The 18,425-nt window shown below is 38.5% G+C and overlaps 1 protein-coding gene across 1 annotated transcript in view; it reads left to right on the top strand.

The window, feature by feature from the left end:
• Nucleotides 1–3,907: 3,907 nt before the first annotated feature.
• LOC136981479 (homeobox protein cut-like 1) overlaps nucleotides 3,908–18,425 on the top strand; it is a 78,246-nt gene continuing 63,728 nt past the window's right edge. Inside the window, 3 exon segments of the mRNA XM_067277792.1 lie at nucleotides 3,908–4,032; nucleotides 11,768–11,878; nucleotides 15,894–16,020. Coding sequence (XP_067133893.1) covers nucleotides 3,931–4,032; nucleotides 11,768–11,878; nucleotides 15,894–16,020 — 340 coding nt within the window. The 5' untranslated portion in view covers nucleotides 3,908–3,930.

Genomic DNA, 18,425 nt, shown 5'->3' with positions numbered 1-18,425 from the left:
CACTCACCGTTTTTTCGATCACTTCTCATATCTCGAGATCGACTGTGGAGACGGTAGCATTTCTGAAGGATATTCGGTGAGAAGTCCAGCTTCCTGTAAACATACTTATAGAAATATCCGACTGTCGTAAACTTGAAGTTCTTACTACAGTTATAAACAATGTTAGCTAAATCCAACAAACAAATACAGATAGTGCTAGAATTATTGGATTGATGTCTTATGAGGCCTTTATTCACCTTTACTTTATTGGGAAAATTATGGCTCCGTTTGCTTAACGCTGAAAATTCCCCAAATGCGTATCTTTTCTGTCTCTTCTTATCGAGATATGGTAAAGATGTTTTCAAAGGAATAAGGTCCCTTACATTCCTCCCAAAACTTTATACTTCCTACCGTAATGCTTAATACTATATAAATTAGAAGTGAAAATAGGGGGAAAAAAAGGTCATATTATTCACCGCCAACGAAGGGAAAACAAAGTTAAGAAGAGAAACAAAACAATTTTTATATCCTCCTTGTTATCGTAATTTTGATGTTAATGAATTAATTTCGACAATTACGCTTTCCTTTGATTGTTTTGATGGATGGATGCATCACGACTCGCATTTGTTGATTCCGCAAATCGCTTGCCACAAATGGCCCACAGATGCTGAAATTCTATAAAGTTATATTAGAGACCGAAAGCCGATTTAAAAAAGTTCTCTGTCAGATTCATAACGTCAAAACAGTTAAATTGAGAAGATTGAAAAAAAAGCGAGTTTTTCTCTGGTATATTTTTACTGTTGGCAAGCAAAATAAGGAAGAAGAGTTAACTCAATACGATGAATAACAGTGAAGATAATAGTAAGACTCGTTTAATTTATATAAAATCTTTAAAATAATTTTTAAAACGAAACGATTATCTTCTAGCATAATTAGGGTTATATTTCAAGTTGATTTGTTAGTAATTGTATATTATGAAAAATGTATTATTAGCAACTTTCAGTTACAAGTCTGAAGTTTATAATTAATGATTAATGTGACTTTTCCATGTCTCCAATATTGTGATAAATTTTATTTGTATTTCGATCTCTATATTTTTCGTCGTTCTAACCGATCATTTAGACCGTTCTTTTAATTTACTTGGGGAATTTACTGACAAATTAAATCAACTAAACTCCGGAGACAATAATTCTAGAATCCAATGGTCCGGAAGCTAAGTATTGGTCCTCTAGGGACTGGTTTCGCCGTGAAACCACAACCCACGCCGTTTACAAGTAGTGCTCACCTATGTCACGAGAAGGCACGTGACATGTGTGAATAACAGCGACGTCATCGACCTGCTGTAATCAATGAAGACCGCTTAAAGAGTCGTTTTTTATAATGGAAGCTTAGGAGCTCTTATCTGATCTAAGGAATTCTGCGCCTGGATGCGAACATCTGTCACATAATCACTCGCGACACCGAGTCACTCGTCACGAAACGAAACAAACAACGTGTTCCTCCCTTGACTTTTAAATAAGCTGGGAACAAAAGAACCGCTGTATTTACGATGACCTCGTAAACCTCTACTAGTCATCGAATGGGCTTGTAATTGGTTACAGAATCTTTAATTGCATCACCTTAACACGTTTTCAATACTAAAAACGCCTCCAAAGTTGTATAATGAATCTCTGGGCGTTAGGTAGTCTTCTTTTCTTGTTTTGTTATCCTAACTGCGTCCGTCCTACAGACACTTCATTTCGAGATCTATTAATTGGATGTTTACGAATTATTTTGTAAAGAAACCTGTTTATGAAGTGATTTAAGAGATTTATTAGATATTTAATGTAAGAATAAGTCAGATTGATCATAATATTAGTCTTTTAAACATTTAAGACCTAAGGGTCATTCGGAGCAAAATTCCACGTCCTTAAGACGTCGCACAGCTGAAGAGTGCCACAGGTGACCATCTGGACTTCGCCTCGATTGATTTATCGACATTCTCCTTGACGGGTCGGAGAAGGGCTGAATAGGGGTCTAGTTTCCACGGCAACAAACCAATCGGTTTTGCCTAAGAGGATTTGTATTGATTAAAACAGGGGAAGTCGACAAGTCCCGGGATTAGAAGGACGAATCAACTGCCAATTAAAGTGGCAAAGCGGAGAGGAAGTGCAATATCGGACTATTATGGGATGAGCGACGATTATCCACCCACACTTCTTGGGGTCAGCGCCCTTGTTTTTCTATAAGCAATAGCTCGGTTCTTCTATACTTTTTATAAAGATTCAGTTTTTAATTTAGGACGGAGCATACGGATCAAAGTAGCAGGAAGACCTTTATTAAGAACCGTACTTTAACAAATGACATAAATTTATTTATATAGCATTTTTCAATAAAATAAAAACGCAGTGATCTCATAAAGTCAATATAAAAAACATCAGCTTACATCTAAAGTTATCGGCGACGGTTTCAGTAGATTTACCATTAAAATCATGCAGAAGATATAAAGTATACAAGGCTTTCATTGAGGAATTGAACATCGAATTGTTCTTTTGTCGGGGCGAGATCCGAATAAAGGCATCAAATGCAGCACTCACATTGCCACCCACGGAACATTAGGCATAAAACGAGTTATCCAATATTCCGATCTGTGTAATCACGGTTCTCGATGGCGGATTTCCATGGCAGGGGAAAGCTCAGAGCCGAACATCCGGAGTCTCCGGGCTATAAATGGAGGGCGCGAATGTCTTTTGATTGTCTCCTCATTGCGTATGCGAAGCCGCCGCACAGACGCCAGACAAAAGAGCTCCTATGCAAAAATCCATTCCGTTCCATGTTTGTTTATTCCGTACGCGTCCATGATGAAGTCCTCACCGAGATGGGGAAAGCTCCATTGATCATATTTAAGGGTTATATCACGGACGCCATCCTCTATGGCTGCCTAGAGACGGTTGGGTGCAGTAAATTTGCACGCGCGTTGCTTTCATTCTTCGTCTGACCGAGCAGACGACTTACGGCCTGGCGTCGTTCGAAATTGCAGGACCGTCGAACAAAAGGTGAACTACACTCGAGTAAAAAGTTGTAACCGAGATTAAATCACAAAAAACTGATACGGGGATCGAAATCATTAGCGAGGGTGCAGCCGTTTAAGGCAACACAGATATTCCAGTTAATCACTTCCTTCACTTAAAGTAGGTCTGTTGATATGGTTAGTAAGTGCACTCCGAATTTCAGACTTTCGACGTTTTCCCAGAAAAATCCACGTCGTCGAGGACTACCGGAGACTGAACGTCTAGAGCTAGAATTGGAAATTGTTTCGGAAGAAAAAAATGAATCAAAAATGAAATTATGCCTTGGGCCTTTCTCATCACGAAATTAAAAAAGAAAAGAAAACGAATTGGAAATTAGAGCTAAGCCTATTAAATTGAAGTTGATAAGTGAACATGCAGGTGATTTATCCAACTAGAGAATGAATAAATAAATAAATAAATACTGATGGAGCATCTACTACATCTTGGGAGGGAACTTATGACAAGCGATAAAATCGGGGCACGGCGGGTATTGCGCCAAGGCCCACCATTGAGGGAACGAAAACTCATTTCTAGGTTGGGACGAATCCCTCCCGGGGATCGAGGCGTAGAAGGGAAGTAAGAAATGCGGTTCCTGGACGAGTCCAAAGCAGAAGTGGATTAGTTGATAGACGATCCTTGCAGGTGATGAATGGATCCCGGTAGAGAAGCAAAGTCGCATGTGCAGCGAGGGGGGATGAATATGTATTGAAGGGATTATCTTACCGGCTGCTGGGGGGTAGCTGATTGAAGATGTGATTTATACCTGGTCCCCGGTTGGACATTGTCTTCAATATTTAAATATTTACTGTGATGAGACAATAAAGCTGCGAGGGTGATAGAACGGCTACGCAGTCTGGCGGACGGCGAAGCAACTACAGCAGAGTTGTGTTGGACTATCTTTATGACTTGGGGGAATGGCCCTACCAGGGTTGTTTTACTCTCCCCCGACAGCGAATGTGTGGTCGTAACCCATCCTATCTCTCAGCGCCGCATCGTACATAAGGTGAGATTCGGTCCCTATACTTTTCCTCTGGCAAACGGTTTCTTGGGGAATTCCAATCATTTCTTTGCTTTCTCGTTTGACCTGGATGGCGATTTCATTTTCTTTTGCTTTATTGGGTTAGAAATACGCAATATTTCAACCTTAAGTACAATGAAAATTTAAATTATGATATTGAAACATGCGCAGAGGTTCTTTATATAGTAGGGCCTCTATTCTATTTCTCCACTCTGCTTACATTTCTGTTCTCTTATTAATTATGCAGTTCTACCATGACATAAAAGGCATTTATGCTTTTTATATCATGGTAGAACTGCATGTTCTCTGCCAGCAGTTTACATACGGTTTGTAACGCAATTTTAATTACAACAACGTTGTTTATTGTGGAATTAGAAGAAGGAGCAAATTGTGAATTACACGATTAATCAAAATTTGAACTCTAAGCATTCATTGGAAAAGTTAGTTGGCTAAATTGATAAGTATAACGGCTGCTGTTAACAGGTTGTATTAAAATATTCTTCTTATGAATCCTTGATGCAGTAAATTGTAAAAATATGAGGAACAGGAACAAAATTCCTAATAATCCTTAAAAGAGAAACTAATTTATTTTAAAGATGAAAAATTCGCAGAGAAGGTGCGTCTGAGGGAGATCTATCCGTCCGAGCGAAAGACGTAATCCTATCCATTCTCATTAGGAAGTACGCAGAGTCCATCTGATTGTGACATACAGACTCATTGTTTGGTTTATTCAACACGCTTTCTTCACTTCTTGTCTCGGGTTCTTTCATTAAGCGAATCCCCAACCGCTCTTACATCTTGTCAATCAACTTGGGCACGAAATCCTCGGGGGGACCCACTTGCTGAATAACTAAACTCAATGGCAACTCAATGGCACAAATACACATCCGTGTCCAATTGTATCGCAGTCGCATAGGCCCCCGGGGACGAATCGGGCCGAGTAAATATTAAACTTGAGAGATAAACTTCATAAATAAAGGAACAATTGAACGGAAATTTTTTAAATTGATAAAAAGAGTCCTTAATGTATGGGAGACCAATAGACACTAGAAAAGCTTCGTTTATTTCGAATTTTATTTTCTATATCCAATTTAACTTAAATTTTCACGAACAAAGTCCCGTTTAAAAGTTTCGGCCATGAAGAACACTGTAAGAATCGCTTTGTAGATTTCAAATATTTCTTAATTCTTCTTCCATTTAAAGAAATATATTCATCTAATTAAAATGGCTTCAAATTCTTCTTCGGATTTTAAATTTACATTAAGAAATGGCGTGGAGATTTCGATAATCATAAATAGGTTATAAAGTAAATCTCGGTCATTTACAAAACGGTTTAAAAGAAGGAAGATCTAAATATCGATAGCTTTTGATATGATTTGAAATAAATGGTCATAAACTCATTTATTACGAATCATTTCTAAATAATTCTCCGAATAAAATTTAATTATATCTCGAAAATTCAACGCTGTTATTATGAAAATTTGTAATTCAACGAAACCTTTTAATTAGGTTTAAATACATTTCTGTTTCCGAACAGATTTGTTGTGATAAAATCGAAAGATCGGTGAAAATTATCAACAGTTTAGTTTATTAAGTGTATAATTTTCTTTCGATATTTCTACAGCCGATCATTTCCTCGTCCTTCCCATAAAAGATCTGCTGATAGAAAAGACAAATTAAAGGAAGAGGGGCCAACGTCCTCCCTCTATCAGATCTGGTAGCAATGACGGATGTCAAGGAAAGGGTGAAAAGACAAGCCGGGTGCCCAATGGGGTGCCATTAGAAATAGGGTTCAATGCGCCATCTCGTCGCAGATTTATTGGACACACAACTCTGCGGGGATTCTTTGACGACGGAAATAAGACGTCAGGAGATTCCCTAATCTGTCGAGTTCAAAGATCAAGGCTGTTGGGTAACGGGAGGTCTTCAATATATCCTGAATGGATGATACGTGGTTCAAAACCGGCCTCGACTCGTAGACCTATCTATCTAGGATTTTTTAACCCGTAGAGGTCGATAATCTTCCATAATATCAGACCACGCACGAATTTGCGAGATTTACAACTTATTCGATTTGCCATATTAATTAACTTATTTGAAAAATCCCAGACTTTTCGAAAAGTTCCGAGATCGAATTCTGACGGTAACTTTGTATTAAATTAAATAAAGAAAGTAATATTTTATCGATAGATCAGAAGACAATTAAAGGTTGAATTAAATATAGATTCTACGCATTCCGAAATTATTGTAATTGTCTTTATTCTTTCAGTTTTAGTTGACAACAGATAATAAAAGAAATGGTCTGGGTATATTTTCGAGGAAAAATTTTTATATGAAAGGCAATAAGGAACGATTATACTAAAAATCTATAAAATAAATCAGACTTGCCTCGGTCGAAATCGGAGACACTACTGTCAAGATCGGTCTAGCCAATAGAGTTACAAAAGAACTGATAAGGATCCGAAGGTTTATGTTATAGCGATGCACTGAATCCATGATGGATGCCCTTATTGTTCCCTCAAAGTCCTTCAAGGACCAAGGTGATTCTTCGAAAATTGAATTCGGTCACACGGTTAAGTAATAAGGCTCAGAAGACTAAAGAAATGAATTCACTTTTCCTGGACTCGTAAGACATTATTATTATTCTCGATTACAACGAAATTTATATCGAAACGACTTTAATTTTGTTCACGCGTACAGGAATGGAACCGATGGCTCTTAAAAGTAATGCGGTTGGATTAATTGTCACTTGGATATTTGGACAGTCGCTCGAAATAGGAAAATATTTTAGGCATCCTCTTTTGCATAGGCATTTTGATAATGTCGAAAAATAATGTTGGGAACTCTTCCGACCGAACTTTGATGTTTTCATCGCCGGAGCTTTTTATTTGTATACTCAACGAAAAACTATGATAAGTCCCACCGGCAGGCGTAGGTTATTAAAACAGATGGAAAAACTATCCATCGGTCTGTCCGCAGTAATTAGCGAGCGGGGGCGGTGCTGCTGTAACCCTCCCAACGGACTCGTTCCCCGGGGGCCCCACAAGTTCCCCCGGTCCCCGCAGACTGTGGCGCGCGAATATTAATCCGGGGCTCCCCGCACCTTCGGTGACAGAGATAGATGAGGACCCGAGGGGGGAAAGGACCGCTGGCTCTAGACAAATCAGCATGCAAATGAATCGGAACGCAGCAATGAGCGCTCGACTGCCATGGCGCCAACTTGGAGGGCGGATGCATAGGCAGAGACGCATTGGCGACACTAGCGACCTCTTCCCCTCGCCCCTTAAAAAAGAATTGTCGACTGGTTAGGTTATCACCAATTAGGCCGTGTCTACTTAAAGGACTCGGTTCCAAAGGAAGAGATCGAGATCTAACTTTCGTTCGAATATCTGCGATGTTGGAAACCTTCTCGATTCTAAGAACTATCTTAGGATTACCTCTTTACAGGGACAAATTTTTCTTTTTCCTTAAAGATTATTGCCTTCGTCGATGCTAATGTAATTACAATATCCATTCACGAATTCTCAAAGAAGTCGAAAACCCACTACGAGAAACTCACCTCGAGACTTCCAGAAGAGCATTGAAACTGAAGTTTTGCCTGGTAATTAATAAAACAATAATTTTCCAGGTGTCAGAAAAGAAAAATGGCTTTCGGATGTTGATTATTGGGAAGAAATTTGGATAGCTCGTTAATCCACAGGAGGCGGTCCTCCCAAAACCTGATAACCGGGGATGATCCAATTTCCTTAAACTAGATTGAATTTTCAATAAGAAGGAACGAGAACGATAAATCATCCTTACTCCGACAAAAGCAATAAATAATAAAAAATTTACTTTTATGAGTTCCCAGCCTTTATAATTGCCTATTTATACAATAAATAACTTTTCATAAATATCTACTTATTACAGGGGAAAACCACTTTCTTTGAAGAATTGTCGAAGAGGACAAGATAGAAAGTGAATCCGATCGTTGGGTTTTCTAGTCATCTTTTAAAATGAAGCCATCTATCTACGGTATAATGTGGCACGTGTGCAAATTTAAAATTAAAAAGTAAACTCCATAAATGAATTTAAACAACTTTGCAGGATGCGTTTTCTCCGCAATATTCTCTAGTCATGCAGTGAAGCATTGAATTTATTATTCACTTTACTTTCTTTCCTCTGTGCTAAAAAAATAAGATAATAAGATAGTCAATATCATCTGGAAAACATTGAAAGACTAATTTTAATTCGGACGAATTTCCAGCTAAATTCTCTAAACACTACGTAGGAACAAACAAATTTGGGTTGTTCCGGAACAGAATGCGTTTTCTAATGATAAAGTGGAGATGAAGAGCTATCAGTTATGAGAGTTAACTGATTGGAATGAATGTACAACACAAAAATCCAGGATAACACGGCCATGAATTATTTATTTAAACTGAGGATGCAAAGTCTTCCTCCTCTTCTATTCGAACTGCTGCCTTCCGCTCCTCCAGCTATTCATCTGTGAATAAATGAGTACGACCTTCTGATATTAACGTGCTTTACTATATCTTAGTTTCGCCAACAAACTTTTCCCAACATCTATTCTCATTTCCTTCCCCCTCCTGAGAGTACAGGGAGACGAGTGGCTCCACCTGTCATCTACGTCCCGAGTTAATTTGGCAGCGGACAACCTCACCATCTGTTGCATTGTTTACGGCATTGTAGCCCTGATTTAAGAGTAATTTGAAAGAACGTGAGGAGGGAAAGGTGCGTGACGATGGCATGACGTCACACTACTGTCACGCTTTTAATTCGAAAATTCAACTTAACTTTTTTCGCTCGAGAAGTGTAACAGGTTTGCGAGGCCCTTCAGCCATTCGGACGCACTTAACTAATTTCGAGTTCATTCAATTATAACTTATTGTCTGCATATAGATGGACAAATTATATAGTACTCCGCCCCGTTCGGCCCGTATTGTCACGTGACTGCCGCACCCACACCGTACCGGATCTTCCCCACCCTCCGAAGGACCTCGCCTGCTCCCTCCATCCCTTTATTTTACACTTTGCTTATCTACCACGATAACGAATTAAGTATGCGCAGCATCTGGCGTCATTTGCTTCTTTAAAATCTCCTAATTCCATCACTATTTTTGCATTTCTGATGGACGCAACGGGGATTCGTGACGTCACCGGTCATTCCCGTCGAAATAGGCGTGGTCCGACGGGGGGCGACAGACAAAAGTTTTAATCGGTATAATGGATTTATCGCTATCTCAGCCCTTTCTGTCCAGTCTGTGGATATCGGATCGCCCGACCTACGTCGTTTAGAGGTGGTTTGTACCTCACCCCTCTAGAGGGGAGGGAGACCACCGTTGGGAGCTGCAGACGCGCTGCTGGTGTTAAGCTTAATGAGTCAGCAATCGATTGGCGCGCATAATATCTATATATCTCCCTGCATGGCTCACAATTTAGATTATTCTCTTAACCCATTATCTGTGCAACTTAATATTAGTGTAAATCCTACTAAAAATTGTTAACAATCGTAAATAACATCTTGTGTCCTAGCGCATTCAACTAACGGAACCGTCTGACGATTCCTTATCCTAATCTGTCGGTCCGCAACGGTCTAACAGTTCTCATTTCTGGTGTTTTCGAACAAACGAAATTCATTATTTGCCGTCTCTATTTACACCAAAGATCCGACGATCTCGAAACCCATTCGGAAACCGTCGAAATTATAAAGTTGATGCGGGACGGAAAGAATTTAAACAGATTCGTAATTTGCCACAAACCAGAGTTTGTCTTTGCGGAAGGGACGCGAATAAATATTCATTCTATCGGATTCCATTACAGACGGGACGGTTTATTTCGATAACGCTTTACGTAATTGTAGCGGGGGATGAGGATGCGTCGCGGACATCTGGAGAAGAGAGGGGCGACTCCGCCCTGGCAGAGCCCGATCAGACCGGCAGCTCGTCGATGCGTCAAGCAGATCCTTTTGTGGGCCATAAAATTGATTTTTTTTTCTTTGCTGTTTAAAAGTGTGGGATTATGTGCTGCACCATACGTATACCCCGCTAGTAAAACGGGTAACGGGACTCAATAAAACACCACCTGTGGCCGTATTTGTTTTTATAGTTCTGCTGCTCCTTTTAATAGGTGACTTAATGTGTTGTTGTGAATGACTAGATACTGTTTTCGCACTCCATATTTTCAGTTTTGCTAAAAGTGCTTTAAACACTAAAAAAAGTATAAAAATCCCAACATTTGTCCGATGGGATTTAATATCGATTGAGTTTGGTCAAGAATAATTATGTGCTTGTTCGTGCACATCCTTCTGCCCCGTATCAACTAAAACAAAATAAATATTTAACCCTGCGCAGCAAAATAACATGAACGGTGATTACACTGTATTCATATTAGCATGCTGTATCCATCGAATTTAAATAGACTCATAGGCACTTAATGCCAATCTGAATCGATTGTAGCCCTTTTAAAATTTCATTTTTCTGATGGAGAAATATAAAGCAGCGGCTGATCAACCCAAGATATTTTTTAACTCTCTTCTTCTTTTTATTTTCATTAACTCTTCATTTTAAAACCGTCGTAGTGTACTTTTCTGCACATTTATTAACAAACACTTAAAAATATCTTTTACCTCTATCGAGCTTCATCATAATTAATGGAAGAGTAATTTAATATCTATAAAAATAAATGTCTAATCTATCAATTAAAAGAGTCGATATTATCTTGGTTCGATGAGAACAGCGATAAGAAGAGATCTCAAATTGATGACGTCTTAATGGCATCCAATTTGTACTTTCCTCTCCTTCGCTCTCTTTCTTTCAGACAGCTTAATAATTGATGCGTTGTTTAATATAAGAGGCTTAGAATATTGTTCGACCGAGTTAATAGTCGAGTTAGTCCTTTTATACACTGCTAAGCCGAATAATCACGTGATTGCTGTTAGAGGGGGAACTCTTCTTCCCTTAGGACGTCGTGTCTCGTAAGCACTTGACAGGATTTCAACACTACATTAGTCATGTAGTCACGTAGTTTTTAGTCGAATCAAATTGGGCCGAATGATCAAATAACGATACACAGTTGTTTAACTCGCGGAGTTCCGAGAGGATATTTTATTATTAATTTTATCTCTCTTTAAATAAACGTTGTTTCACAGTATACTCGTAGCGAATCGCATTCGGTTTGTTTTTCTTTTCTTAAGAGAGGGGAAAAACCGACTTAAAGTAAGCATCGGACGTAGTCGATTCGATACAACACGGTGAATTGGGCGTAACAGTCCACGTGAAAATTTTGCAACCTGTTTGCACACGTCCAGCTCATTAAGGACATCCCTGGCGACACCTGTTCGACCCTTTCTTCCTGGGTTGGGAATTACAGTGGACGTTACCATGACAATAGTGAGATACAACGTATCATTAGGGGGCTCGCGTGATGCTATTATGTCTGCTAAATAACTCTACATCTTTAGATTCACATTAGCCATTCATTATTGATAAAATAATTCATTTTTGAAACCGTTTCTTATTAGATTATCGAGCCGAATCGGCACCGAGTATCGATAGACGATATTATTTGTAAGTTTTTACACTTCCGTGGCATCGAGAGTCGCGATGACCCGTTCGATTTGGAGATTGGCTTCCGTGTGGAAGTGTTTATCAAAACTGCGAGGCCAAAGCTTACAATACAAAGACTTTTACTCTTCTGAATTGGAATTTCTTTTTTCCAGAAAGAACTCGATATAATAGCCACGGAATTAGCGGACAGACAGGACGAGAGCGACCTTTCGCGGAAGAAGCTGGTGGAGTTGAGCCGAGATTTCAAGAAATCCACGCAACAGGTAAGGCATTTCCTTTATTAATTTTCATTAGGATCAGCTTAGGGTCGATCTACCTCTAATCCGAAGCAAAGTGGTTGCCAGGCAACCAATCTCGCTTCTTCTCATCTCGTTCGCTAACGACGTCGCTATTTTTATCAAAATGTCGGTTCCGATTGTTCATTAACACGTTTTTTTTATCCTTTCTCCCCCATTCTTTCTTCTTCTCATCCCATTCTCTATTGTGACTTCTCCTTTCTGGCGCATTCCCGGAAATGCGGGGTGTCTTTTGTTTTCCGTTCCCCTTCAAAGTCCGATTAACTTCCGTTCTGGACGGCGGAAACGCTAAAAACGTTTAATGACCTCCGGAGTCTAACTCTTAACAGTCCTCCTCTTCGATGACGTCAAGGGGAGCGGGTCTAGTTTCCATGGTGACAATTGAAACCGGACACTCGGTTTACTTTCACTGCCCATTGTGAATGGACAATGGCTCCTTTCGCTCTCGATATCAAAAACGATGCCCGTGCTCTTTTGCAAAAAGTAAATGGATATTTCGCATTTCGCACGAAAAGTAAATGGAAAGGATAAGATTGTACTGTATCATCGCCTTCAACATAATGAAATAAAGACAGGAACTAGATTATGGCTTTTCCAACCAATCCTCCGGCAAGTCAGATAAAAATATACCAGGAAACTTAACTGGAATGCAAACTTCGATTCCTTCAAAGTTTTAACTCTAAAATGCCGCCAGTTTTTACATGGTGATTTCATTAATCAAATAGAAGAGATCTTCTTAGATTTAAACACCTAATTTAAGAAAAAACATAACAATTATGGCTGGATTCGATTGCTATTAACGGTTAGTAGCACTATCATTCGGACAGACAACGATGGGATGTATCGGTAAAACGTACCCTACTGTTATATTGTATTCGTCGTCTATAGATTCGCGGAGGGAGCTTTTAATGTCCAGTCATCAGGACGTGACGTAATGGACTCGTCCTCCTCCTTCGCCACCCGGAGGACTTCACTTCTCCCTTTCCGTCCAAATGGTGATATTGATAGAGATGATGATGTTTTCTCGAGGAGGAAATTGTTTGTTCGATTGAACGACTCGAGTGGTCGTGATTGCTATGTCTGGCCCTCTGATTGTTCCCTTCGAGGGCGAAAAGTTAAAGCTTAGACGCATTTAGACTTCAGCTAAATATTTCTTTCTTCTGCACTTATCTCTGATATGATCTCAGTTGAGATGTAATTAGAAGTGAAACTGTTATTTTATTTCGAACTTGTAAAATCTAACACTATTAGTGGCGTAAGATTAGGTAAGAGTTCGTACAGTGGAAATGAAATGTAGATGTATTAATACGAGAATAAGCGTGTAAGAAAGTGTTTCAAACTGATAGAAATCGAGCAGTAGGATAATTTCAATGTCTCGATGCGATGAGGCTTGACAATGGAAAGTTGCAACTTCGGTTACGGTTGTTTTCTAAAAGTAAGCTTATAACTATGAAGTTAACTACTTTCTTTGGAATGATTCGGACACTAGGAAATTCACGTGACCAGTTTCCCATCATCCTGCGCGTCAGTAAGCGTGTCCATTAACCGACATCGTCATCATTGAGGCACATTAGAGTGGAAGAGGTTACAATGGAACCGAGTCATAAAGGCGAGTTGGAGGTGTTAGATTGAAGAAGATGTTGTCAATCTCGTTCGCTTTGACTTAATCTCCATCTGGCAATCCCTGTAATTGAATTTTGTGTTTCACTGCTTTTCATAGGCGCTTGAACTTTAATCCTGCCATGTTGGATTGATGGACGGACTTATCACTTCCACTGATAGTCAATTTGGATAAACAGTCCTTTGCTGGAAAAGGAAAAGTTATTCCGACTTTGGACATTTTCTGAATACCTCTTTTACTTGATAGAAGACGAGTATTATGGGATGAGAAGCAATAATTGCTACCGACTTGAGGAGAAGCTCAATAATTAAGATTCACACGCTGACACAATTAAACGCACGAATTTCAAATAAATGCAGAAACCGAATGCAAAAGGAAAATCAAAGCTTCATCGTTCTTAAAAGGACTCGATATCAATTCGATCTTTAGATTTACAAAGGAAGAAAGAACCAAATTAGTTCCGGTACTGTATTGTTTATAAAAATAGAAGAGTTTTTAATAGAATCCAAGAAATTCCGCAATTAATAACTTTGGAGTTGTTTTGATTTTAGCTTGAAATAAACCTTTGCTTAAGACAGAATTTTAGAAAATTAAGAATATTCAGAAGAATAAAAACTGTTTTTTCCCTCCAAAATTACGTTCAATGTTATCGGGCCCTGTTTATCTATAGTTCACCGAGATTCCGATCAGTCGACCGGATTTTCCATTCCTTTTCTGCTTCTTCCTTTTCTAAACGACCCTCTTTTCTGCCGAAATTGACTTACGAAAGTCATAAAGGGCGAGTTAGTGGTAATGTCAGTCTTAAAGTGGAGCTATTCACCGTCTTCTTGTCCATCTGGTAGGCTATTTGATGGTTTTTTCGCTCGGGCATTTTTCGAATTTGCTTTGTACAAAATTATGTATGCTCTACCAATTAGGAACATTTTACAACGGCTCCAGGGCCGTATAAAATCTCTAATTTCTAGGGCTTTTTAATGCTTAACCTTGGGCCAAAGTTCCGACTTTGCCATGTTAATTTTAAGGAACCAAGTTAAATATAGAAAGGCCAAATTCTGCTCTTTTTAGATGATGCCAGTCGAAAGGAAGATTGTTATAAAACAGACGTCATTGACCATTGGTCCTCTCGGATTCTTACTTTATAATTGTTGTTGTTCTATTTATATTGAAATTATACTAATATTCATGCTAAATTTTTGTTTCTAATATAGAAAATTTAATTTTAATTGTTTTAATAAAAATTTCTTTTTAGATATTAAATAGCGGACTTTTGTGTTGCACAGAATTAAAATCTGAAAAACGACTTAAGTCTTATTGTTATTTGGAATCGTTTTGTAGTAGAAAAGGCGGTTTTAAGCAGAAAAATCTGATGGAGGTAGTAGTTAAATCGTCGATAGTAGCTGCTTTTAAGAGATCGAAACATCGATGAATCATGCATCGGCATCTCAACAAATTCCATTGCAAAGTGACGACAAGCGAGTTCCGACAGGTTCGCTCTGATAAAGATTCAATTTCCGCATCAGAAGAAGAAGAAAAGGAGAAAAAACTTGTGGAGCTTGCAAGAGCCGCAGAGGTCTCTCCTTCTCCGGAGGGAGTGATGGATGAGGTGGTAGGAAGAAAGCGACGTCTCTTCCACACCAAAGTCTCCGCCACCGTTTTTCTGCTTAATGGCCCATTGGGTTTGCGGTTTTGCTTGGGTCGAGGTGTGGGAGGTTGCAATGTCACGCAAACTCCGGGGTCGTCACGCACTCCTACTTCCGGGTGTTTTAAATATTCATTGCAGCTTGAAAGAGCCTGTCTCTACCCCAATTGGGCATTCATAAATTCGTTGTTCGTGCGTTCGAATGAGAGAAAATGGGTAAGGGCGGTTCTAGGATAATTAAATAAAGAAATTCCATTGCTTCAGAAAATCTGGTGGCTCTCATGGTCCCCTAATTAATGTGCGGGAGGATGGGAAATGGCTAGTGCAAATTGTCACGAAAGAAGCAAAATGGGCTCTTCATCCATTCAAAGAAACTTTGGATCTTTTTAGGAATTAAATTTCTCTTTGCCACGTTTTAATTCCTCCGATTCAAATGAAGGCAATTGGCATTATAAATAGCTTCGAGTTCATCTAAAGTCACAAGAAAAGTTTGATGAGCTGTGCCTTTAACTTACTTTTTATTCGTGCAACCACTCGACTTTTCTTTTTTATCGAAATTTTCATCAGTTTCCTTCCATATTCTGTAAAAGTCTGGCTTTATTGGGAAGGTCAAGAGAAATCTTTACCCGAAACACTCGTAGATCCAAATTTTACTTTTCATTTATAACTTGGAAAATCTTTCTATGATATCAAAACGTTAAATAAAGATACCTTTATTATAGGAAATTCGAAATGCAGTGGCTCCTCTACTCAAGAATTTTCAGTCTGAGATAGACAACCTCTCCAAGAGAAGCAAAGCGGCAGAAGCGGCTTTCTTAAATGTTTATAAAAAGATGATCGAAGTTCCAGGTAAGGCAATTTTCTAATTATAAATAATTATATTTAATAAGTTATTTGAGCAAGATGGTCGACTTTTAAAACGAAATACGGATTCAATCTTTAATGAAATCAAAGCAGTTGCTGAACTTAGCACCACAAAGATATAAATTTTTCATTTATTTTCTTTTATAAATATTTTTTACGAGAAAGTTGAAAAATCCTTTAATAATGCTAAATTACGATCAAGGATCATCAATTCAGATCCAAACGCGACTTTGGAGAAGTGAACTTCGATATCATTTTTAGTATCAAAAACATGATTCGTGGTTGAGACTGGGATCAATTTTCATATTTGCGAGGCGATGTGGCGTTCCTTTCCTCTATTTTAAACGTTGTCGTACGATAAAGAAGATCTCACATGAGACAACGTAATAGGGCAAATTGCCCACAAGCAACGCTTAATGGGCGCAGATAACCCGATCGACTTGAACCTAGGTAAACAGGAAAATTGGTGAGACGAGGAGGGCGATGCCAAAACGAGTAATAGGGAAATTGCTCCTCTTGTATTGGGCAAAGGCGGCTTTAATTTGTTGTCCGTCACGTTTTGCTTCATCGTGACGTTGTCAGAGATGTCCAGAGAAATCACGAGTTTGACCGCACGCGCTGCCTTTCTTCTAATGGGCGAGATTTTTAGGTGAAGACGAGATAAATCTAGCCAATGTTGGATAAAATGTGTTTAATTAGACACAGTTAATTAAACTGGCGTTAGGTTTACAGTAAATTTTAAAACTTACTTTTGCTCTACTTAATGTGTTTTCAAATTATTACTGAGATATTTTTATACATTTGAAAAGAAAAAAAAAAAATTAAATATTCAAATTGAGAAATTTAGAAAGTAGAATAAAACAATTATTTCAGTCGAAGACATGTTTAAATTTGGATCGTGTCTAGGCTAATTTAGAATGTCTAATTAAGCCACAGAACCGCAGGGACTACAACTTTATTCGTGGCTTTAATAAAGACCCTTGGGCACATTTCTAAACCTTTGCCCTTCGCTTTTCTCCGGAACGTCCAATTGTTTTATTTTTATCTGCATTCTTTCACTTCTTCCGAGATAAACAATTCTCTGAGTGTTACTTCTTCCGGGTGCCGGATCCTCATTAAAAACTTTCCTCGTCCCAATTAGGTCCCGTTCAAAAGCACGTTCGCAAGTTTTAGTGAATCCTCGGACACAAAGATGATTCCGATCCATTCTTCTCACGGCCAAGTTCAAAGGTTGATTTCGAGCCGGGTTCGTTGGCACAGGCCGGATGACATTGGCCATCCTACCTGCGCAAGTATTACTTTACTACGATCCTTCTCTTTAATATACCGACTCTAATGGTGGGTGGGTTTCTCAAACTATTTACTCCATCACGTTTCGGGAATGACGCGCATGCCACCTCTTGACCTCGTCCTTGAAATGACGTCATTGTAGACTGAAAAAGTGATGTCCGTCCGAACAATAGAATCATCATCTCTCGGTAAAAGACCCGGAGAATGAACAATCAAGAATTTCTTAATGTATGAGCTTATTGCATTTGATATATTTCATAAAGTTAAAATGCATTTAGTTCTTAAACGCCCGAATAACCAATGCACTTCAATTATTCACAATAGAAATTACTTCAGAAGAGATGAAATACATTAAACTTATATCTGAAATCTAAATTTTGCGCTTCCAATTAGCCTAAGATAATACCAATGAAATTGAGACCCTTTCGCGACAAAAACAATCTCCAATGCCAATATTCAATAAATATTTCGAATCTTGCTTTTCATGCGTATGATTTGTATATATTAATTTGGAATTTTGTAAGTAGATTGCTTCAAAGTTATTGTCGATCGTCTTACTAATGATAATCCATCTCAGTATGAATCGTCGACTTCTTAAATAACCTATGGAATTTAATTATAATTTCTAGCTTTAGAAATTAGCTTTTCGATATCACAATATAATTACGCCAGTTTTATAAAGAGAATCACAACAATAATTTTCCATTAATTTAAAATATTCGAATTTCGATTACAATAGAAGTATCAACAATTAGCTTATTACTGAATGCTAATATAATTTGGCCAAAAATGTATTTTTGTACGAGATTATCCGGATATTTTCGTATGTAATTGTGGAATGTTCAGAAACGAAAACTTCTTATAGTATAAAACCGCTTGGCACTTTCCGTTTTTGAGAAGGCAATTTCGGGATATTTCAGTAAACACAGCTACAGCATGGTTGACAATAGCTTAAAACGAAAAGTAGGCCCTTTAAAAGGACGTTAAACGATTTATTTTGCTTCGGCAGATTTCTGGTCGTATGAGGCCGGTCTTATTTAAAATTATTATATAAACATTAAGTACGCGATTGCAGACCTATAATTCATGTCTAGTTATCT

The sequence above is a fragment of the Centruroides vittatus genome, unplaced genomic scaffold, assembly GCF_030686945.1.
Source record: "Centruroides vittatus isolate TY-2023 unplaced genomic scaffold, ASM3068694v2 contig_1168, whole genome shotgun sequence".
In the NCBI taxonomy this organism is placed as follows: Eukaryota; Metazoa; Arthropoda; class Arachnida; order Scorpiones; family Buthidae; genus Centruroides; species Centruroides vittatus.
Note: the sequence above shows the minus strand (reverse complement) of the source record. Positions and strands in the feature narration are given on the sequence as shown.